This window comes from Petaurus breviceps, unplaced genomic scaffold (assembly GCF_028583685.1).
Source record: "Petaurus breviceps papuanus isolate PSGF00001 unplaced genomic scaffold, PetGlider_PUasm1.0 174, whole genome shotgun sequence".
Classification (NCBI taxonomy): Eukaryota; Metazoa; Chordata; class Mammalia; order Diprotodontia; family Petauridae; genus Petaurus; species Petaurus breviceps.
This window is the reverse complement of record NW_027185761.1, coordinates 10,653,238-10,678,399: the sequence shown is the minus strand read 5'-3', so window position 1 is coordinate 10,678,399 and position 25,162 is coordinate 10,653,238. Positions and strand designations below refer to the sequence as shown.

Sequence of the window (25,162 nt, the reverse complement as noted above, 5' to 3'; positions counted from 1 at the left end):
TCAGGTGAAGTGCAAGCCTTACAGTGTGCTATAATTGTCTGCCACGGCCACCGCCATCATCATCATCATCATCATCATCAGTTTATTTGTAATCTTGTGTTCTGAAATTCTTCAAACTGTGATAAGAGTAGATTTTTCTCTTGTAGCGGTTGCCTGGGCAGTTTATGATTGGGTGGCTTATTTTGGAAGAAGGGTACAGGAGAGGATGAAGGGGCCAGGCCATGCTCCCAGGGTCAGAGTCTCAAGAAATGCAGCCCTTTGGTGCTTTTGATGGTTTTATTGGAATTATCCAAAGGTGAATTGGCGGATCCTTCTGTTTGAGCCTGCCCTGGCTTGTTGCTTCACAGATCTATGGGGAAAGTTCCCCCCACCACTGGAAAGGGGAGACAGGAAAAGGAGGAAATCAACCTTTAGTGCTTAGGCTGTGACTTTCAGAAGAGTTTTCATCCATGTTGGAGATTCCGAGGGACAAGGAGACAGTAATAAGTAATAACTTTGCACTTGGTTGCTCTTCATGTTCATCTATGTCAGTTACAGAGAACTAGATAGCTCCTAAAAGCAGCATCATGCAAGGGAAAGAGCTTTGACTCAGGAGTCAGAGGTCCAGTGTTCAAATCCTACATTTGTGAACTGGTCACTTAACTCCTATGGGACTTATTTTCCTCATAATCAGGAAAAATAAGAGGATCAGACCAGATGGACTCTACCATCCCTCCTGGCTCTCAATTTGTGATCTCATATTCTCCTTTTTAAAAATGTTGTTTGTTTGATTGTTTGCAGCTCCTCCTAAACACCTGCATCTTCTTTTCAAACTCTTATTCTTTTGCAGCCAGAAAGAATGTTTGGTGTCGTGGTGGTTGGCGTTGGCAGGGCTGGATCTGTGCGGATTAGGGATTTGCAGACTCCCCAGCTTCCTCCCAGCCCTCTGAAACTGATTGGATTTGTATCCAGGTTAGTGATTTCCAAGTCGGGTCTCAGACCCTACATTCAACAAGCATTCAATAAATAGTTATTGTCTGATTGCTTGATAAGTGCTTCGAAAAGGAAGGATTCTTTATATCCTGTTTCCTTATTTCCCTACAACTGTGTTCTTGTTGCTTTGACATTCTCTATCGGTACTCATATTAGAAGTTTTGTTACTATACCCACACATGTGTATAGGTACCTATATGCAATCAATAACATTTGCATAGGACTTTTATATTGCATGGCATTATTATATATGTAAATACTTATAACATATTTCTATATGACTTTTATATTGCATGGCATTATTATGTATGTAAATATTTATAACATTTATATATGACTTTTATATTGTATGGCATTATTACATATGTAAATATTTATAACATATTTGTATATGACTTTTGTATTGCATGGCATTATTATATATGTAAATATTTATAACATTTATATATGACTTTTATATTGTATGGCATTATTACATATGTAAATATAACATATTTGTATATGACTTTTGTATTGCATGGCATTATTATATATGTAAATATTTATAACATATTTGTATAGCATTTTTAGGTTTCTAAAGCTTTGTGTGTGTGTGTGTGTGTGTGTGTGACAGCCGTATGAAATTGGTGGTGAAGGTGTTATTATTCCTACTTTGCTCCTGAAGAAACTGAGACATGTTAAGTGACTGGCCTGTAGTCACTCAGCTGATGAGTGTTAGAGTTAAGACTCAAAGTCAGGTCTTTTGATTGCAGATGCCATACTCTTTCTAACATACCTCTCCTGTGTCTCCAGAGTTTTGTGAGCATGTAGGAAATGAGCTTGCCATAACACCTCAGAGAAAGAGAGAGAAACAGAGACAGAGACAGAGAGAGAGACAGAGAGGCAGAGAGAGGACAGCATGGTCAAACCACCACCCTCCCTTGACTCTTCCTAGTTAGTGAAAACAATTTAGGACCCTGAACCCAAGAGCCTGGGAATCCCTGAACCACCAGTCCTACTTCTAGCCCAGCTGCAGCAGCCATCATTGTGGATTGGAGAAAGGGTCCTCCTCCTTCATCACCACTAGCAATAGGTGATAGCCAGCTGGCACCCACATGCACTTAAGCACAGGAGCCCTGGGAATGTCAGAATCCCCCAGACCACCAGTCCTTCCTCCAGCCCATCACTCACAGTCAGTATTTGGAGAGGTAAGTCTTAGGGAGAAGGGGTCAGCTGTCCCACCAACTGCTACACATAAGGGCTAGCAAGTAGGGTACCTGGGGGAGAGACAGGAGGCAGCACATGTCAGGCAGGTCAGATCACCACCACTCCTGCTCAGGCCCTGCTGGAGAAAGGCCAGGGCCCTGAACTGAAGGGCCTTTAGAATGGCAATGCTTTCAGCCCAGTATCCACAGCCATTACCTGGGGAAACAGCCCCTGTGGAGAAGACCCAGAAAAGAAAATTCTTACCACCCAAATCCCATCAAATGGTTCAATATCAGAAACGAATATGATTCTGATAGTGGAAATGATGATGTTAAATAAGAGGCATTACCATCTGCTTTGGGGGCAGCTGGGTGGTACAGTGGTTAGAGTGCTGGGCCTGGAGTTAGGAAGACTCATCTTCCTGAGTTTAAATCTGGCCGCAGTGACCCTGGACAAGCCATTTAACCCTGTTTGCCTCAGTTTCCTCATCTGTAAAATGAGATGGAGAAGGAAATGGCAAACCACTTCAGTATTTCTGCCAAGAAAACCCCAAATGGGGGTCACAAAGAGTTGGACACGACTGAAAAACAACTGAACAACAGCAACCATCTGCTTTGCCTCTGTATCCATGGGACCAGGGGACCTTTCCATCTGACTTTCAGCGAACATCTTCCATATGTCTTGTAGCTTCCCTTTGCATATGTGCAGGGGTCGTCCTGTTTTCTTGTTGTACCCCCAGTACTTAGCACAGTGATTTACAGGTATAAAGTCATTGATAAATGCTTTAATCGCTCATTTCTCCACTTCTCGAGGGTGACATTGGGTCTCCTTCTCCACATTTAGCTCAGGAGGCCTCTCCTCTGAATGCACAGGTGAGCAGAGTCACCTTCAGGTTTTTGGTGGTCCAGCCAAACTGGCTTCTTTTTATTCCATCTCCCATCATCACCATACCTCTGCACTAGCTGTCCCCCATGCCTGAAACACCCTTTCTCTTCACTCTTTTTTTTTTTTTTGGCTTTTTGGAGGAGGAAGGCAGGGCAATTGGGGTTAAGTGACTTGCCAAAGGTCACACAGCTAGTGAGCATCAAGTATCTGAGGTCGGATTTGAACTCAGGTCCTCCTGACTCCAGGGCTGGTGCTCTATTCACTGCATCACCTAGTCACCCCTTCTCTTCACTTTTTAAAAGCCCAAGTTTACCTCAGAGCTCCTTACAAATGCTCCTTTCTGCCCAGCGTCTCTCCTTCCTCCGAAGTACTTTGTAGTTACTGTGTATATATTATTTAAGAATTTATTGTATACATGTTATCCTTCCTGTCCCTGATGGAATGTAGTCTTAAATGTTTGAGTTTTGTCTTTGTATCCATAACTCATAATCACAGTGTCTGGCACACAGTAGGCATCTGATAAAAGCTTATTGATTGACCGAGTCTCTCTATGACTCCATCTTGCCTTTTGCCCCATTGGGCGTGACACCCACTCTTCTGTGGGTGGGCAGCACCACTATTTTTATTTTTTTGAGACTAGGTCCCCATGTGTCACCTAGGCTAGAAGTACAGCAATCACTCATTGGCCAGATCCCTCTCCTGATCAGCATGGGAGCTTCGAACTGCTTTATTTCTGACTTGGCTTCCTACCCCACTGTCCTTAGGCAGTTTGGGGGCTCACCATACTGCTGATACTAGCCATAGGGCAGACATCTGATCAAGCTTAGCCCACTGCAGCTCAGAACTCCTGAGCTCCTGGAGTCCACCAAGAACTTGTCTGGAAGTTCTATCACACCCAGCATCCTGTTCTCTAGTCCCCTAGTGAATACCCGGGCAATGAAGCAATGTGTTGTGGGCAGAGCCTGCTGGATTTGGAGTCCCGCTTCTTAAAACTACTAGTTGTGTGACTATTGACTAGTTATTTGTGTTGTCTGAGCCTCAGTTTTCTCATCTACAAAATGGTGATAGCAATGTCTATAGAAAGTGCTTCCCTGGAATGTTATTGAGGTCAAGTTAGATACTAGCTAGTATGTGCTTTGCAAACCTTAGAGCGCTATATAAATGCCAATAGTTGTTATTGTGATTTTTAGTGTCTTTGTTGCTGTTGTTAAAATTAGCTGCTAGAGCTTTTCTCAAGGGAGTCAGCCTCTGTCAGTATCTCTTGGGGTGACCCCAATGATTTCCACAAAACTGGTTTTAATTGACTGTAGCCTTTTGGGAAGGCCACACACATGATGTGGCATCACAGTGATGTAGAATCAGGCAGAACTGTTGAGATATGTGAGAGGGAGCCTTTGCACGTCAGGAAGCAGTTGGCAGTCAGGAAGACTGGGCCCAAGTCCCGCCTTTGCTGCTTTCTACCTGTATGACCTTGGGCAAGTCATTTAACCTCTGTGGGTCTCAGTTTCCTCATCTGTAAAATGAGAGAGTGAGAATAAGTGACATCTAAGTTCTAGTTTGAACAGTCTGTGATTCTAAGATTAGGAAACAGAAGCCTTGAATTCTAGCCCTTGCTTTGCCAGTTTGTGACCTTGTCACTTTACTTTTCTGGGCCTCAGTTTCCTCATTCAGAAAATATGGATAATAATCTTTGCCATGCACATCTAACAGGATTGTTGTGGGGATCAAATAGATGGGTGTTTGTCAGAGTACTTCAAAGCCCTATGCACATGGAAAGGAATAAAAATAATAACAATAGCATTATCTTCATCTTTGTGGGGTGATTTGGGTTCCAAGAGGTGACTGAGTTTTGCAGAATTTGTAAACAGAATCCCTTCTACTAGCAACCGAAAAGCTCTGCCCAAAGGATCTGAGTTAGGGTCTGCTGTGGGGTTCCAATGTTCCATTCCACTTTGGTAAATGAGTATGGTAGTGCTGCTGTGAGCTAGCTACAAAGGACTGTGGTCTGTAGCCACTTCCGGGGACGCATTTGTTTCCATCAGATGGATGGACCCAGTGGGGAATGACCTGAACATGAGAGAGGGGTTGATGGAGGAAGGGAGAGACTTCTGTGATTCCTGAATACTGTGGCCTGGACTTCTTGGTGGATGGAAAGGGAATGGTGTTTGTTTCTCAGACTGGATGACCTATTTATTTTTGATTCTCACTTCTCTCTTTCCCTGTGGCTTTCCTAGGCGAGAACTTGGTAACATTAATGAGGCGAAGCAGATCTCTCTGCAAGACGCGCTTTCCAGCACAGAAGTTGATGTCGCCTACATCTGCAGTGAGAACGTTAGCCATGAGACGTATATCAGGTCGGTTGTCAGTCTCTGTATCTGTGTCTCTGGACTGCAGTCCTCCTCGTCTGGCGGGAGCTGCCTAACGAACTGGGCAGATGCTAGCGTCTAATGAGCTGTGAATATCGACTCCTTTGAATGCCAGTCCACCCCAAAGGTGAATTGAAATGTAGGCAGGGACCATGTTACTTAGGGCATACGAGGTAGAGAAGGAAGAAGAGACTAATGGTGGTCAGGTCATTCCTGTGTTCAGAAATCTTCTGTGATTCCTTGGTAAAGTTCAAGCTCCTCTGCCTGACATTCAAGGACCTCCATGGCCTGGCACCATACCAGCCTTCCAGCCTATCTCATACTATTCCAAGCTGGCCGACTTGCTTCCTGCTTTCCTGCCTCTGAGTCCTTACTGGTACCTGCTTGAATGATCTGTCTTCTCTTTAGCTTTCGAAATTCCTCCCCAACCTTGAAAAACCAATTCAAATGGCATCATTCAGGAAGTCACTTCAAGACACTAACATCCTGCTCTGCTCCTTCCTCCCCACCCAGATCTCACAAACCTCTTTGTTTTGTACATTTTTACCGCTCTCATCGTATTTTACTGTGTATCATATTTGAAAGAATCCTGCATTTGGGGTAATGACTCGTTCTTGCTCAGTCGTGTCCAACTCCTGGTGACCCTATTTAGGGCTTTCTTTGCAGAGATACTGGGGTGGTCTGCTATTTCTTTCTCCAGCTCATTTTACGATGAGGAAACTGAGCCCCACAGAGGTTAAGCGACTTACCCGGGGTCACACAACGAATACCTATCTGAGGCCAGATTTGAACTCAGGAAGATGAGTCTTCCTGATTCCAAGTCCAGTACTCTAGCCACTGAGCCACCTGGGTTCAAATCCTATCTCTACCACTCGTTAGGTAGGTGACTTTAGGTAAGCAAATCAATCAATAAACATTTATTAAGTGCCATTAATTATGTTTGCCAGGTGCTATGCTAAACATAAATCTCCCAACTCCAGTGGGCCTCAGTTTCCCTCTCTATAAAGTGAGGAGATTTGACAAGATTATCCATAATGGCCTTTCATATTCTAAATTCTGTGTTCCTTTGAATGTATGTATGTCACATCCCTTGTCATATCCAAACTTTGTATCTCCCCCAGCACCCAGCATAGTAATCCATGTAACATCATTATTATAACTAACAGTTGACACTTATATAATGCTTTACTTGCTTCATCTCATCTGATACCCACACTGGGAAGTATGTGTGACCTATATGATTAGCCCTGTTTTATGTAGGAGAGGACATTATCAGAGGTTTTAAGTGATTTGTTCATATTTACCCAAATCGTGTCAAGAGACAGGGTTCAAGCCAGGCTTACCTGATGCTTACTTAGTTCCTTGCCCTTTTCACTAATCTCTAGCTCTCCAATAGGTCCCTGCTCTTCTCCTTCCTCCCCACCCAGATCTCACAAACCATCAATTGGATTGAGTTGAATTGATTTGGCATCAAATGGAACCTTCAGAGTACTATTGTCAGTGCTGGGGATGGAAGATCTTTCAGGGATTGTTTCTCCTCTTTGTATTTTCTGGTTTCTATTTTTTCCTGTAGCTTCTTGCAGACAGACACACACACTCACTCACAAAAGGTGCCTGCCATTCATTGCTCTCTGTGTTTGGAATTTTGGAAACTTTTTTGAAATTTAATTTTCATATTTATCCCTTTTACTCAAAAGGCAGTTTCTCGATGCTGGCAAACATGTGCTTGTGGAATATCCAATGGCTTTGTCTCTGGCATCAGCCCAGGAGCTCTGGAAGAAAGCAGAGGAGAAAGGTAATGGTTATTCTTTAAAAAAATTTTTTTAATATATTTTATTCCCCCCCCAATTTCATGTTAAAACAATTTAAAAATATTTACTGAATAAAGTTTTGAATTCCAAATTCTATCCCTCCCTTCCCCTTCTGTCTTCCCTAAGACAGTAAGCAATCAGATATAGGTTATACATATGCAATCATGGAAAACATTTCCATATTAGTCATTTTGCATAAGAAGACTTGAAAAAAAGAAAAAGAAAGTAGAAAAATAGCATGCTTTAGTCTGAATTCAAATAATATGATTTCTTTCTCTGGCGGCTGATAATATGCTTCATCATTAGTCACTTGGAATTGTTTTAGACCATTGTATTGCTGTGAATACTTCAATCATTCACAGTTCTTCATTGTACAACATTGCTGTTACTATATACACCATTCTCCTGGTTCTGTTCATTTCACTATGTATCAGTTCATTCAAGTCTTTCCAGGTTTTTCTGAAATCATCTTGCTTGTCATTTCTTATAGCACAATAATATTCCATTACAACCATGTACCACAGCTTGTTTAGCCATTCTCTGATTGATGGGCATCCCTTCAATTTCTAATTCTTAGCCACCACAAAAAGAGATGCTGTAAATATTTTTGTACAAATAGGTCCTTTTCCCTTTTTTATGTCTTTGGGATATAGACTTAGAAGTGCTATTGCTGGTTCAAAGGGTAGGCACAGTTTTATAGCCCTTTGGACATAGTTCCAGATTGCTCTGCAGAATGGTTGGATCATTTCACAACTCCATCAACAATGCATTGGAGTCTCAGTTTTCCCACATCCCCTCCAACATCCAACATTTTCCTTTTTTGTCATATTAGCCAATCTGATAGGTCTGAGGTAGTACCTCAGAGTTGTTTTAATTTGCATTTCTCTAATCAATAGTGATTTAGAGCATTTTTTCATGTGACTACAGATAGCTTTGATTTCTTTGTCTGAAAACTGCCTGTTCATATTCTTTGACCATTTAGGGGATGGTTATTCTTGATAGTTGGATACCAAACCATTTGGCTAAAATTTTGTCTATGGGACTGGAGAAATACCTTTTGAAATTGCAACTGGAGGCCTGCTATCTTACCTTGGTTTTACGGTGATGTTATTACTGTCCACCAGAGTTGTACTCCTCTGGAATTATTCTAATTCCATAACAATGATGGATATTTATATATTCCTTTGCATGTTATATGTTGTTTTATTGCTTGATTCCCTAGAGCAGCCTTATGAAGTAGGTAATGCAGGTATTATTATTCTCATTTTACAGATGAGGAAACTGAGGCTCAAGGAGATGAAATCACTTGTCCACAGTCATAGATTTATTACATGGTAGAATCAGAACCAAAACTCTGGTCTTTGATTCAAAACCTATGTCTGCTGACTTCAAATACAGTGTTGTTTGTCTGTTTACTAAAGCATGATGACTTAGTAGTTCCATAACTGTAATGTTCACATTATCTACCGAGGAAAATAGTGCTAAGTCTTTCAGTGCCCAATGTACATGTATAGCCCATTCCCAGAAATTAACAGAGGTTTTCCCAGGCCCTTTAAGTTTCATCTTTGCATTGAGAAGTCTAAAATGTATTAGTACAATTAGTGCAATCATCTTTTTTATTGTACTATGTTTTGGAAATCTTTGTTTTATTCCATAAATTAAAAAGAAAAGAAAAAAGAAAAAGCACAAGCCGTAAAACAGTTAAAAATAAAATATATTAGTTCATTTTTCTGTCTTAGCAAATAGAATATAATAAACAGATTAAGGAGCCAGCATGACACAGAGCTGTGGCATCAAGCTCATATAGAGATGAGGGCCATTAAACCGCATATGTGAATCCCTGCAGGCTGCAGAAAACCATATATCAACATTATCTATGTTCTATCGGAAGCTTGTTTATTTCGTTAAATATTTCTTAATTGCATTTTTATTTGGTTCTGGGGGACTAAGGAGTGTTGCTGCCTGCAGGCCCTAGCATAGTATTTAGAGTATTGGATTTTGACTCAGAAGATCTGAATTCTAATCCCATCTCTAAGACTTATTACCTGGATGACCTCAGGCATCACTTTATTTCTCTGCATTTGGATTTCTTCATCTACAAAATGAAGAACTTGGATTCAGTTATTGCTTAGGGCTTCTCCAGCTCAATATTCTATTTTTCTCTGAACCCAATCTTTCTTTGGGGGTTGGTTACTGTGCTTCAGGGCCATCATTTGGGAAGTCATTTCTCATGGTCCAGGAGGGGAGCTGAGTGTAGGCAGAGTCTGAGTTCCTCCCTGAATGTCTGCTGATGGCAGGACATGGAATGAATGACTTCTGGCTATTGTGCGGTACCTTTAACTTTTCGAAGGTTCACCCAGGCAAAGAATCCTGGACCTGAAATCAGGAAGTTCTGGGTTTGAATCTTGCCTCCACCACTTACTAATCTGTATAACCCTGGACAAGTCAAGTTTAACATTTCTGAGCCTTAATTTCTTCATCTGTAAAATAGGGATAATAATAGCACCTTCCTTACAGAGCTGTTGTGTGTATCAAATGAGATATATATATATATACATATAAAGCATTTTATAAGCCCTAAATCACTATATTAGTGCTATAATAATAATTATCATTATTACTACAGCTTAAATAGTTCAGTGAATAAAATGCTGGTCCTGAAGTCAAGAAAGCTTGAGTTCAAACCAACCTGAGACACTTATTAGTTGTGTGATCCTGGGTAAGTCACTTAACCTCTGTTTGCCTCAGTTTCTTTATCTCTAAATGAAGATCATAATAGCACCTATCTCCCAGGGTTGTTGTGAGGATCAAGTGAGACTCTCATTGTAAAGCATTAGTTCAGTGCCTGGCATATATTAATGACTTAATAAATCCTTCCTTCCTTCCTATCTCCCTCCCTTCCTTTTTTCCTTTCTCTCTCCCTCCCTCCTTCTCTACCCTTCTTCCTTCCCTTAATTTCTTCCTTTGTTCCTATTTTTCTTTCTATCTTTTCTTCTCCTCTTCTTCCTCCTCCTCCTTCTCCTCCTCCTCCTCCCCCTCCTCCTCCTCCTCCTTCTCTTCTTCCTCCTTTCCCTTCTCCTGATCTCCTCCTCCTCCTTTTCGCTTGATTCTCACATAATCCTTATGTAAGGTAGGCTGGGAAAGTATTAGTTATACCCGTTTGACAGATAAGGAAACTGAAGCACAGGCTAGATAAGTAACTTTCCTAAGGATGCACAACTAGTTAGTGTCAGTCAGTCTGGAGCTAGAAGTACCTGGACACCCCACCCTGGACTCTTTACACAGCCACACTTGGAATCGTTCGCTTTTTGGGGAATCCCTTCCTAATTTGCTGATTTTTGTTGTTGTTAATTTGCCTTTTGTGCAGGGGTGAAGGAAGCAAGGGTTCATTGAGGTTCTGCTTCGCGCCTGTGTTTGTGCATGTGGTTTATTGCTGTCTTTTCTTGGCGAGGCTGCTTCTCTGGCAGGCTTGTCTGTGAAGGGACAGCCGAGCAGATCCCTGCCTTAGGATGAAGTGCCCCTTTGGTTCTTCTCTGATTAATGCCTGAGGCACATAAGTGCTTAGAGTACTGTGAGGGCTATAAATGTATATATAAACACAGAGCATATTATATAATTAAAATATTTTTACCTACATTTGAATCCCTGTTCTAAAAATGTTTTAAAAAATTCAGTGCCCAGTCACGAATAGAGTCCTGTTGGTCTCTGCTAACTTGGCTTTGCATACTGGCTAGAGTGCCTCAGATGGGGCATTTCCACGTCTTGGCCTTTTGTGTCCTTTCTGTAAACTGAGGCCTTGGACAAGATGCTTTTGAGCTCAACCTGATAGAATGGAAAGAGCCCGGCAATTGACTAAAGAACTTGGGTTCCAGCCTGGTCCTACCCCACTCCAGCCATGTGACCTTGAAGGCCCTTAGCTTCTCCAGGCTTTGGTTTCCCCACCTGTGAAATGAGGTGGTTGCACTAGATGGCCTCTGAGGTCCCTTCTGGCTCTAAACCTGTGATCTTCTTATCCAGTGATTCTTTCTAGCGTTAAATCTACTTTACCATACTTAACTCTGCCATGCTTTATAGGACTTTGTTCCACAGTGTATCAGGGATTAGTTTGGGAGTTGGAGGGAATAATTAGCACATGAAAGTATAATATGACATACATTTAAAATTGGAGAAAACTTAAAGGCCATTTAGCCCAACCCTCTTATTTTACAAATGAGGAAACTGAGGCCCAGAGAAAGGTCTGAGATTACAGGTGTCAGAGAGCCAGGATTTTGACCCTTATTTGCTTTAAACATATAAATGCACATGCCTGCCTGTTAACTAAGTCAAATTGGAAGGAGGACCTTTCACAATTTCCAGTGGTTGTGTTAGCAAGTCCCCAGAGGGCCCTGAGCAACCGAAGAGCCTCAAGCTTAGTATGATCTGGGGCTTTTCTCAGCCGCGTCAGCCTTGAACTCTGTAATTAGTTGCGACAGCAGGTCACAAGGTACTGGGCTCCAAGATGTGCCTTTTTATTCTCCCCTGTAAGAAATGCAGCTGTGGCCTTTTAGCTAAGGACTGAGGCTGACAGCTTACTCAGGGGACAGCTTGCTCCTGCCGCTCCTGGGATTCAACAGTGACATGCAGAGATCAGTGCTTAGATCCTTCTTTATGGAGAGGAAAGGGGCACCTGGATTTAGGATAAGGTTTCCATCTTCTCTGTGCATTGGGCACTTTGAAGTCTCCTACTATGCATGTTCTGGGTGTCCAGACATAGAAAACTTGTGTCTGAGTTCTTTGTAGGTAAACACCAGAAGCTTGGGATCTTCTGGAAAAAAGGAGACAGGAGATCTTGTTTTGAGTCCTGGCTCCAATGCTTAGTAACTGTGTGACTGTGAGTCAGTCCTATTACCTCTCTCAGCCTTAGTTTCCTCATTTCTAAAATGGAGATACTATCTGTCCTACCTTCCTCAAGGGATTGTTTCAAGAAAAGCACTTTGTAAATATAATACCCCCAGGAGATTAATTTCATATTGCTAGTGCATTTTGGGTATTATATTTTATTGAAATTATAAATAATCAATACTACTCTAGCTGGTGGGTGTGGTAAAAAGTACACTGTCCTAAAGCCAAGAGACCAGAGTTTGAAGCCTGTCTCTGACACTTAATAGTGGTATGACCTTGGTCAGGTCAATTAACCACTCTGATTTTCAGTTTCCACATCTGTAAAATGAAGTGGTTGGATGTCTGAACTTTTTCAAGCCCTTTGATCCTGAAATAGCCCACTAATGGTGTGAAAAGTTTCTAGTCCTCAATATAGAAACCTGTATAATTTCCCCCTATCTTTAGGAATCCAGCATCCCATCCTTCCCAGTCACTGTGAGCATTCTGGCTTGCCCATCTGTCATAGGACAGAACCTCCCAACTCTTTGGACAAGCAGTCACAAATACTAATTCCTCCCGATTCCTCCTCCCCCACCTCTTGTGTGTCTGTCAATCATTGTACTTTTCCTTAAGCTGCTCTCCATTACACCCATTCTGTCCCAGAGAAGATGCAGTACACTGTGCCCTCATGGTGACCCTCCTTGTTTCCTGCACAGGAAAAGTCCTACACGAAGAGCACATTGAGCTCCTGACGGAAGACTTTGCTTTCTTGAAAAATGAAGCGAGTGGGAAAGAGCTGTTGGAAGGAACCCTCCACTTTACAGGTTTCTTTCCTTTCTTTTTTCTTCTTCTTAATTCTTGTAAGCTTGATAACCATCCAGAGAAACACCATCAAATAAGCCCACAAAACAAGGATTGCAATCTTGAGTGACACCCAGATTGGATACTGCACATTTTAACGATGACAGAATCAGTTTAACAAAAGGCAAGTGGATTGGTTTTGTGGCCCCTCCCACGTCCCATTTCATTGGCTAGCCACCTCCTGCCTGGAATGCTCTCCCTCCTCACCTCTGCAGAACTTTATTTTTAACCTTTCCTAGAATCTTTATCACTTAGTACATAATAAACTCTTGATAAATGCTAGTTGTGGTAGCAGTGATTGTCACCAGTATGCTGTTACTCAGGGGTATCAAACGTTCAGCAGCCACTGTCTGAATCAGATTAAAATATAGTTCTTATCTAATTTTAATGTCAATGTATTAATAAAAAAGAAATTGATAAACGTGTGGTTTTCTAAGTCAATATGTAGTCTTCAAGGATCCTCCTGGACGGTGTAGTGCTCTGCCACCCCCTTCCCTTGGCAGCTAGGTTGAACAGTTCAGCCTCAGATGCCTACTAGTTGTGTGATCCTGGGCAAGTCACTTAACTGCTGTTTGCCTCAGTTTCCATATCTGTAAAATGGGGATGATAATAGCTTTTACCTCCCAGGGTTGCAGTGAGGATCAAATGAGATAATTTTAGAGACCTTAGCAAAAGTGAACTTTTAAAGAAGTTAGCACATAGTGGGTGATATATACATGTTAATTATTATTTCCATTGAGTTTAGCATCATTGTTTTAGAGGTCAGGGCACCAGTGAGCACACCAGTGTGGGTATTCCCAAATAGCTTACAGCTCTATCTCACTTAAATCCAGTTCACATGCAAGTCAAGACCTTGCCCTGGTGATGTTGTCGGCCCCCTTCAAGAACAAACAATGGTCCAGTCCGTACATCCTTATGTCCTCCAATAAAGAATCCATAGGAAGTCTACCCATCATGCTGGGGACCTCCCTTTCCCAGAGGATGCTAGGATTCTTTCTGCTTTGCAAGTAGCTAGGAGGCATAGTTGAGAGAATACTGGATTTGGAGTCAGGAAAACCTGAAGTCACACCCTGTCTCAGCCCCTTACTAGTTGTGTGACTCTGGACAAGACAGTTAACCTCTTTGTACCTCAGCTTCCTCATCTGTAAAATGAAGATAATAATTGTACCTACCTCACAGGGTCATTTTGATGATCAAATGAGATCATGTATTTATAAAGCGCTTTTGTAAAAAAAATGTTAACTATAATAAGTAGCCACATGCATATGAGAAAACTGAAGAAAGCAGAGGAATGAATGACCTCAAATACCCAGCAAATTCGGTGACCAGGGAGTTGATAAGACCCCGGCCCTGTAAATCTTCCTTCCCGGGTTTGCCCCAGGCCCGGCAATGGAACAATGGGGTAGTTCTTTTTATTCTGTTCTTTATTGCTAGCCAGTGCTCTGGATCTTCCCACAGGTGGTCCCTTTGAGAAAGAACGCTTTGGCTTTCTTGCATTTAGTAGCATCGCCCGCCTGTCCTGGCTGGTGAGTCTTTTTGGGGAGCTTGCCCTCATTTCGGCCACCATGGAAGAGCAGAAGGAGAATCAATATCAGAAAATGACTGTAAACTTGGAGACCGTGAACAAGAGGTGAGTGGGTCAGGAAGTGGGGATGGGGGTGACTGTGGGAACTTGAACCCTTTTATAGCTCTTATTTCATTGATTGTTCAGGACAATACTGTTTGTGAGTTGGGAGATTGGGAGGATTATGAGGTGGCACATTAGAGTGGAAAGGGAAGACTAGGTTTACAATTAAAAGTTGTTGTTCAGTCATTTTCAGTCGTGTCCAACTCTTTGTAACCCCATTTGGGGTTTTCTTGGCAAAGATACTGGAGTGGTTTGCCATTTCCTTCTCCATTTTACAGATGAGGAAACTGAGGCAAACAGGGTTAAGTGACTTGCCCAAGGTCACACAGCTCGTAGGTGTCTTAGACTGGATTTGAACTCAAGAAGATGAGTCTTTCTGACTCCAGGTCCAGAGCTCTATCCACTGAGCCACCTAGCTGCCCAGAATCAGAAGACCTTGGGTTCAAATCTTGGCTCTGCTATTGTAAGGCCTGTGTGAATTTAGGAAAATTACTTAACCTCTCTGGCTCTCAGTTTCATCATCTGTAGGATTCAACCAGCTGACCTTTAGGCTTGATTCAGGTCTCAATCCTTTTAAGAACACATGGGAGTCCAAAGGCTAATTATTCTTCATTCTCAGAAACACCCAAGCCTCTCCAGAAAAGCAGGAAAAGAGCTAAATAGAGCTTTATCCTTGTTAGCACTTTCACACTTGTGTTCTCATTGGGACTTCATAGTGACCCTGGGAAGAAATAGGGCAGGTACCATTATCCCACTGACATTTTTTTCTGAGGCTTTTAAATATTTTTTTATGTCACCATTGCCCAACACATCTCATTTCTCTTACCCAGCAAACTACCCCTTGGAGCAAAGAATTAATAAAGAAAGGTGGGGGAAATGCATTTCGGAATCTGGCAGTACATACCACGTCCCCCACCTCTACAGAGAAGGGAGGGAGCACCATTTTCTCCACCTTTCTTTGGGTGCAGGTGATCATTATTGAACTGCAGTCCATTTTGCATGGCTTGTTCTTTCTATTTACAGTCATTGTGTATGTACCATTGTTCCATTTAACAGAGGAGGAAACTGAGGTGCAAAGAGATTTAATGGCCTGACCGAAGTCACACAACTAATTAGTATAAGGTCTAGAAATAAAGCATGGGCCTCCCTATATTCTAGCTAAATACTTTTGGGGAGGAAAGGGCTATGCCTCACTCTTCTCAGAATGGTCTGATTTTTAATTCCTTGAAGGACCAATGTTTCTTGAAGTTTAGAGGGAATTTTCTTTTAAAAGTGTTGACTTAAGTAAGAACTCTCCATCTGAGTACTTTTGTGAGGCTGTGAGAGAAGCCCCAAGTATGAAGTCCTGTTTAAGCTTGCTTATTCTGCCCCTGTTAATGTTTTGAAAGGTGAAAGTGACCTTCTAAATGATATAGTCCTGCTCTTAATTATCAGATGCATTGGGGAGTGCACTTACTTATCCAAGGTCACATCGGTAGTAACAGAGCCAAGCTTTGGATCTAGGAGGTCCGACTCCAGATCTAGTGCTCTTACAAACACACACACACACTCTCTTCTGTTGGCATGTAACACGTGGCATGTGGCCAAGTTCATTAAACAGCATGGCTGCCAATTGGGTAAAACCTCTAAATAACTTTTAAAATTCTGTTTTATAGTAACTCCTTGGCTATTAGCATCTAAATCAATTTGGCAGACTATAAGCCCTGACCTTGTGCAAAGAAAGCTCTGTCAAGATCTAAAGAGGCCAGGCCCCAGCCCAACATTCCTGAATTGATCTGAACCTTTTTGGAATTGATTTATGTAGTTTTAGTCTGTAATCTGCCTTGGGCTGATGAGTTACCTGCTCTCTTGTGTAATGAGTCACCATTAGCCGCCTTCATTTTGCCCCCCAACTGCCTTTTTAAGCACTTCAGGGGATGGCCCCATCAATTCTCCATCTTTCTGAATTAGACAATCAAGGCCATTCCTGCCTTGACCGCTCTGTTTGTGATTCTGTAGATAGTGATCATGTTTATGGTCAGTCAACAAGCCTTTATTTAGTGCTTACTGTGTTCTAGGCACTGTGCTTCTACACTGGGAAGAAAAATACAAGCAGAAAGACCATCTCTCTGCCCTTGAGGAACTTACATTCTAGAGGAGGTGAAAAGCCATGGTGGGGAGGGCTGAGATAAAGGGAGAAAGTTGGGAGAGGAGTGTGCAGTGGAATGAGATCCTGCTGGCCTGGGTGCCCTCTTTAACTGGAAGTTTTGGGAGAAGCCAGCCAATCAGAGGGCAGGGGTCTGGGTGGACAGTGCATGAGAGATGGGTGAATTTTGAATGGCTGGAGTGAGGCTTCAGAATGAAGAAAAATAGTTTTTTATAGACTCTCAGTCTTCATTTGTCTTTTGACCTTGCCTTTAATAAACTTTCTTCAAAAATTTGGAAGGCTATCTCATGGAAATGGACAAGACTTTTCTTGTTTGACCCCAAAGGATGGAATTAGGATCAATGATCAGTGTTGCCAAAAAGGCACATTGAGGCTTGATGCTGCCATAACTCCCTAACTAACTCTGGAGCTGTCCCCAAGAGGATGTGCCCTATTCCATCCCGTTTCCATGCCTTCTTTGTGGAGATATTCTGCTGATGCTCATTTCTGTAAAGGTTAGCTCCCCTGATAAATATCTTCCCCCATTACACCAGGAGTACCCTGAAGATATGCCCCCCCCTTGCCTTTCTTATCCCTATTCAATCAGTAAGCATTTATTAGGAACCTACTGTGTGTCAGGCTTCGTGCTAAGTGCCGGGAAAAGAAAGAAAGGCAAAAGGTAGTCATGTTCTCCGAGAACTCACAGTCTAATAGGGGAGACAACATAAAGGAAAAAAAATACAAACAGGTACAGGAGAAAAGAAAGTGCCTAACACATTCTGTTGCTGTTGTTTAGTCATTTTTCAGTCATGCCTGACTCTTTATGTCTCCTATTTGTGGTTTTCTTGGCAAAGATGCTGGAATGGTTTATCATTTTCTTCTTCAGTTCATGTTACAGATGAGGAAACTGAGGTAAACAGGGTTAAGTGACTTGTCCAGGGTCACACAGCTAGCAAGTGTCTGAGGCCAGATTTGAACTCAGGTCTTCCTGATTCCAGGCCCAGTGCTTTAGCCACTGCCTAGCCTAGCCTAGCACATAGTAGGTGCTTAAAAATGGTTGTTGAATGACTGATGGGGGTTATCCATTACTAAAGATCTTCAAGCAATGACTGGTTATGTTGTTAGGAGGATTCATTTTTGTGTATAGGTTGGACTAGGCAATCTGACTAGGTAATCTCTGAGCTCTAGAGCTTATGGTCTAGAATATAACCATGCATTAAGAAAAGCCTTGGCTTCAAAGACCACCAGAGTTTCCTAGTTGTTTGTTCTTCTCTCCCCCCTGCCCCAGCTCTTAGGACTGTTGGTGAAATCAGAAATAATTGTAACCTAAAGGAGGATCATAGTCATGCTGATTTCCTGTCTGTGGAGCGAGAGAAATGGGTTTATGTAATAATAATAATTATAATAATAACAAAAACTCTAAGTTAATAGCACCCTCAGGTTTAGAAAGCACCTATGTGAGAAGTAGGTAATGCAAGTATAATTATTCCCACTTTACATATTAGGAAGCTGGAACTCAGAGAGGTTAAGTGACTTTCCTAGAATTATGTAGCCTGGTTGAATCCAGGTCTCTCAAGGCTCCAGGTATTCTGCTTATGACTACAATGATGATAATGATGATGGTGATGATGATGATGATGGCAGTTATGATAATGGTGATGATGATGGTGATGATGGTGGTGATGATGATGGTGATGATGGTGATGATAGTGGTGATGGTGGTGATGATGGTGGTGATGATGATGGTGATGATGGCGATGATGATGGTGATGATGGTGGTGATGATGGTGGTGATGATGATGGTGATGAAGATGATACTGGTTAACATTTATAAGTGCTTTATGTTATGCATTATTTCATTCAATCTTCACAACAACCCTGTGATATAGGTGTTATTATTGTCCCTATTTTATAGATGAGGAAACTGAGATAGAGGTTGAGTGATTTGCCCAGGGTCACACAGCTAGTAAGTGTCTGAAGTCAGATTTAGGAAGATGAGCCTTCCTGACTCCAGGCCCAATGCTCTATGCACTATGGCACCACCAAGCTGCCCTCTAGTAAATCTCTGAGATAGGATTTGAATTCAGGTCTTCTTGATGCTAAGTCCAGCCTTCTTTCTGCTATATTCTGCTGCTTCTTAAAGGTATGTCTAGAGATTAGCTTGTCCTTAGGTGGTCTTTGAAGCCCCTCTGTGAAATGGTTTATGTGGACTTCTTATTTTTACATTCCCCAGTTGTATTTCCCCTTCACTTTTCTTTTTCCCATCTGAGTCAGAGTATCAGGAGATTTTTAAAGTCATTGAAAGAGGTAGGTCACTATTTTTTTGGCTTTTCCTCTAGACTTAGGAATTCCTCAAATTTATATTTAACCAGTTTCAGAAGAAAGCCCTAGACTTTGATGAAAAAAAAAGTTATGTGAAACCCACCTAGTTACTCAGATCTTGATTTATTTATGTGAATGTCACTTAAGCATATGAAAACCAGGCAACACAATTAAATTTGCATATTAGATACATGGAGACATAACCAAATAATCTTGACAATTCTTACCATCAGGTCCTCCCCTCTTTTTGAATCGAGGGGAGAAAAGAGAAAAATGAGAGAATGAATGACCAAGACAGAAATTTATTAATGAGAGAATACTTTTAGGACTAACTGAAAACGTGTCCATCTCCTGAATTCCTTGCCCTCGTGACAGGTACCAGATGTGAATTTTTTTAAAATTTTTTTAAAGCAATCGGGGTTAAGTAACTTGCTCAAGGTTACATGGCCAGGTATTTCTGGGTGGGTGCTAAGTGTCTGAGCCCGGATTCGATCCCCAGGTCATCCTGACACTGGGGCTGGTGCTTTTACTCTCTCTGCTACCTGGCTGCCCCAAGATGTGAATATTGATCAATTAAAGGGCAACAAAGAAATAATTGAATACTGGTCCACATAGGAGACTTGCATCAGACTTGATCAGTACTTGTTGAGTTGACCTGTTATGTGTGTCCAGGAACAAGGTATGATATAAAGAGAGGTCATTCTTACCATCTGTATGAAGACTTAGTCTTTCCTGCTTGAGACAGGGCAATGAGAGGGTGGATTTTATATCTAAAACCTGAGGCTTCTCTCAGGCTCCTGCCGGATGTCATTGCAACAGCTTCTTCCTGGGACTAGTCACTTTGTATTAAGACTCCTCTGTGAGCTGTCTCAGGGGATAGCATTTCTTTCCTCGAGTTATCGATGAGTTTGTCATGCCAGACTAAAGTGGAGCAGTGCCTGGGGAGAGCCCTAAAATAGCCCTCAGTGAGGGGTCTGAGGAACAGCAGACATCTTTGAAACCCCCTGTGGCACTGGTTAATGTTCAAGAAGAAAGCTGTGTCTTGCAGACACAGAGGTTACTTCATTGTTCTTGTGAGTGTCTTTCTGTAGACTGGCCTGTTGGGAAGCAAGGAGTTGGTGGTTGAGAGGAAGGTTCAATTTCTCTGTGAAGGCTCTGGTGGCCCTGTTAGTGAAGTGAATCTTCTTTGAGTTGGGAAAACTGTGAATATGAGGGTTTTTCTTAAGGAAGGGCAAAGTGACAGATGTTTACTGCATGTGAACCCAAGCACTTTTATTGGAATGTTTGGTACAAAGCATGGTCTACACAAAAGAGCTAGGGGAAAGCACACACACACACACACACACACACACACACACACACACACACACACCCCATTGGCTCATGGGCCAGATTCATTCTCTGGCTTATTTCTGTCATACAGGGATACCCACTAATTGTGATTGTGAAACACAACAGTATTTTTTGGTTTTCTTGGCTAAATAAATATTTAATGAAAAGCATACACACAAATTTGTATGTATGATATAAATTTATCAATTAAAAAACTATAAACATATTTATAATACTCTACAAACAAAAAGCCAGAATATTTCATGATTTTTAAAAAAACACTTAAAACTTGGATTACTGAGAAAGATCTGTGTGCTAACAGAGAAAACAACAGTAATCATAATTGTATGGTATATACTTTTAAAAATAATTCATATCTCAATTTACAAGATGTCCTCAGATTGCTTAAAAGTATTGAAAACATTGAAAAATGGACATTTATTCACTTAATGAGGGTAAACATTTGTAAAACATTAGTACAAACATTAGTACAAGTACTAAGCATTAGCACAACATATTAACTTCATTGGAAGTTTAACTCATGTACATGCCTCTTGCTAACACAACAGGATTTTAAAAGTCTTAAGTAGCAAAGACCATGAGATGGACATGTCACTACATGATAATTCTATTTCATTATTTTTCCCACCTTTTGACCCTATGTTTATTTTTCTATGTTTATGAGTCATTTCCCATGTGAAGTGTTTCTCACTTTCTTTTTTCTTTCATTCTCTCTGTATGGGTACTTCTAGTATCTTGGTCTTTGATTCGGTGAGGGACCAGATTTGTCTGCTGGGCTTTGATGTCCTTTTGCTACAATCACTGGACTTACCATCACCATATAATATGAAAAAGTGTAGATAACCTATGGCTTACAATCATGGTACCTCACACTTCTCTTTGCCTTAGTCAGCTTGGCCTCTCCTGGTCAACCCTGTCATGTTATCACCCACACCCCAATAAACAAGTTGCCTTTTCTTGGTTACCTCTTCTTCAATGACTTCTCTCTCCTTCACCCCTCTGTCTTCTTTTATGTATATCACCATCTTCAAATGATATAATACATGCAAAGTACTTTGAAAACATTAAGGGATCATATAAATGCTAGCTATTATTATTGTTGTTATTTATATAACTAAAGCATATTTTCAATTATTTATTTATTAGAGTTTTATCTTCCCTGTTTTACAAAGAAGGTAAATGGAACATTTCATATTTATTTTTCTTATGAAAAATACATTGTTTTCCTCATTTATATAATCCTTGATTTTTCCCCCCAGTAGGTCAATGAACTTTAATAGAATAAAACCTTCCTCACCCCTGCCCTAGAGGCCTTGTAAACAGCAACATAAATATGTCTATACTTCTCTGCTTACTCCCTGTATTCAGCAGTAGAATATAAGCCCCTTGAGGGCAGGGACTGTTTTTCATTTTTTGTCCTTGTATCCCCTGCTTATAACACAGTGTCTAGCACCTAGAATTAGAGAATAGAAACTAGAGCCGTATTTCATTGTCCCAGGGAACCCCTAACTAAAGGAACTCGTTTCTCATGTGGGTCAGCACCTTCTCTGCACCTCAGAGCCTAAGAGTTGTGTAGAATGCTGAGAGGTTAGGTAACTTTCCCAGGGTCATACAGCCATTATGTGTCAGAGGCAAGACTTGAATCTCCATGACTCCAAAGTGTCCACCCATGGCTATCTTGCCACATAGTAGCGAATTAATAAATATTTGTTGTGGATTGGTTTGGCAAGTCGTCTCAAAGAATGATCTTCCCCAGAGTCAAAGTCTTGAGTATTCTCCTTTGTGGATTCTATCCTAGCTATGTTTTAGTGTCTTGTTGCTCAAGTGGGGTAGTTGTTGGCATAGTGGATAAAGCACCAGGCCTGTAGTCAACAAGTCTCATCTTCCTGAGTTCAAATCTGGCCTTATGCACCTACTGGCTGTTGACCCTGGGCAAGTCACTTAACCCTGTTTGCTTCAGTTTCCTCAGCTGTAAAATGAGCTGGAGAAGGAAATGATAAACCACTTCAGTGTCTTTGCCAAGAAAGCCCAAAATGGAGTCATGAAGAGTTGGACACGACTGAAAATGACTGAACAAAGCTGAAGCAATGAGCACGGAAGAAAAAGTTTGAGGAAGGAGAAAAGGTTCTTAATTCAGTGAAATATATGAGGTTTGGTTATTCCAGGAACACATGGGCGTGTGTCCTTCAGTCCTTATCATGACACCAATTTTTTGCTAGGACTGTGCAGAGCCAGCATTTGATAAAAAATGAATGAAAGAATGACTTCTCTTCCCTGAGCTTTAAACTTCCTAATAATGTACCAATTGACAGGGCCGTCTATCAGGAATGGTAATCGTATCCTTGTGGAGGTTGGTGGGTAGCAACAAAATCAAACCAACTTGAAGTTTTAGAGAAATGCAGTCATGGAAGAAGGATATGAGCCATAATTGTTCGTCCTGTTGAATTCCAACAGACTGTAATGCTTCTTACAGAAGATCTAATCCCATGATTTCTTTCTCTTTGAGCAGGCCACTGACTTGGATTGAAGAAAGAGGCCCTGGCCTGAAACGTGAGAGGCATATTAATTTCCTTTTTGAATGTGGTCACTTGGAAAGTATCCCTCCTCTAACTCAAGGACACAAGAATATTTTCCTGAGAGACCAAGATATATTTGTCAAGAAACTTTTGGGTCAGATGTCCTCCGAGGATCTGGCCAAGGAGAAGAAACACATCTTGCATTGCCTGGGAATCGCTGATGAAATCCAGAAGTACTGTCAACACCCCAAAAAAGAGGAGCCCTTGAGAGGATCAGAAGGCAAAATATGACTTCTCCAAGAGGGGATTTCAGAGTTCTTTGCAGTCTTAGAAAAGAATACTGGGGTTGTGGGGCTGATTTTTTTTGTTTTTCCCATTAAAAAGGTTTGCTTAGGGATGTCATGGTTTTGCTTTTTGTCATCAGCTCTGGGCTCAGTGGGTAGGTAGAAGTAAGTGTCATACCAGAACATGCTCTGTCCTGATCACACCACACCTCCAGTTTGGGGTCTTGTTCTGGACCCTACATTTTAGAAAGGACAGTGAAAAGCTGGAGTGCATCCAGAGGTTCCCAACCAAGATCATGAAGAGTATTCAAAACCAAGCCATAAATTAAGATGGAGTTGAAGAAACCGACATTGTTTATCTTAGAGATAAGAAGACTTCAGGTGGGAATGGGTACTGAAGGTAAGGACTACCTTCAAGCATCTGCAAGGCTGTGTGGATAGGGAAGATGTAGAATTGAATGTCTTCCCTTGTGGAAGAAGGCTAAGACTTGGAACGTTTGACAATAGAGGGCAGAGCTGAGAGCAGTTTATGAAAGTGAGAGGGAGAAATGGAAGGGGAGGAGTGGAATGAATAAGAGAGAGAGAAGGAGAGGGAGAGGGAGGGAGGGAGGAAGGAAAAGAGGAAGGGAGGGAAAGAGACAGAAAAAGGCGGGGGAGAGAACAGAGGAGGGAAAGAAAGAAAGCCTTTTTATTAGAGAAATTCTTACTAATGATGATTAGCCTATCCAAAAGTAGAATGGATTGCCTCCAGAGGTCATTAAAATAACAACTCACATTTATAAATCACTTTAAGGTTTGCCAGGTACTTTTCATAACTGCTATAGTGAGTTCTCTATCATCGAAAGGTTGATGATCTCTTTGCAGGTCTGTTTTTAAGAATATTCCCTCTCAGACATGGGTTGGAAGCAGTCATCCCTGAAGCCCTTTCCAGATTTGGGATTCAATGATTTTGTTTTATTCTTCACTGCTTGGTTACTTCCACAAACTCATCAGTGTGAAGTCTTGCTCCAGTGGTGAGGAACGAAGTCTGTTTCTTTCATGAATTCTCATCCCACGTGACTCTCGTCCATATTCTCCCATATATTCTCTGCTAGGGATCAACCCAATGTTCTGAGGCTTTCTCTTTGATGATGTGGATACTGGGACAGCATGTTATTTGCCTCTTTCTTCATGACTTTTCTTGTCATGCATCTAGATCATAGGTTTTTAACCTGGTTCTAGTTTTGTTTTTAATGTTCTCATAATATTTCAGTATAATTTGTTTCCTTCATAATTCTGTGTATATTATTTTAAAAATATCTCCTAAAATGTCTATAGATGTCCTTCAAATTGTCCAAGGGGCCATGGACCAAAAAAAAAAAAGGTTAAGAAGGCTGGATTGGTTGATATATAACACTTTTGGCATAGAGTTAGCCATTGCCAAGCAATATGCTGTACCCTCCTTATACTCACTGTATGCCTCTTCCTTGCCCTTTAGGTCAGGAGCAATGTAAATTCCTTGGAGAATGTGATAATCCATGATTTGCATAACTGGCACAATATTGGTATTTTAAAAAGATGGGTTTTCATTTCAGGGTGAATTTTGGGGAAATTGAAAGCCACTGTACATTCTCCCAAGTACAATCCAGCCTGTTCTATTCTTTCTGTTTAAATCTAGGCCCATTTCATTTTCCCTCTCTGGTGACTCTTAAATCTTTGCAAATGCAGAGACCTGAATTTCTGTGCGCAACTTTACCACAAACCCTTTTAATTTCTTCTGGAGAGTTCAGGGTTTTGTTCTTCCACCAGGTAGCACAGAGGAGAAACTAACTAGGCATGTTCTAGCTGCCGTAGATTCCCTTTGTAGATCATTCAGCTAAATCCTCATCTTTAGTAGAAAGATAATAGCTTGCAAATCCAACTCCTAGTAGGATATGAATGGCTCAAACAGAATTGACCTCGTAGATCGGACCATGAAACCAACACATCTGCCACTTTTTAGTGGCCAGGTCAATA

The 25,162-nt window shown here is 41.4% G+C and overlaps 1 protein-coding gene across 1 annotated transcript in view; it reads left to right on the top strand.

Annotated features, from left to right (window-relative positions):
* BLVRA (biliverdin reductase A) overlaps positions 1-23,280 on the top strand; it is a 43,828-nt gene extending 20,548 nt beyond the window's left edge. The window contains exons 3-8 of the mRNA XM_069083735.1: positions 830-951; positions 5,277-5,396; positions 7,106-7,203; positions 12,796-12,903; positions 14,399-14,570; positions 22,877-23,280. Coding sequence (XP_068939836.1) covers positions 830-951; positions 5,277-5,396; positions 7,106-7,203; positions 12,796-12,903; positions 14,399-14,570; positions 22,877-23,174 — 918 coding nt within the window. The 3' untranslated portion in view covers positions 23,175-23,280. The remainder of the gene's footprint in view (positions 1-829; positions 952-5,276; positions 5,397-7,105; positions 7,204-12,795; positions 12,904-14,398; positions 14,571-22,876) is intronic.
* Positions 23,281-25,162: the final 1,882 nt, after the last annotated feature.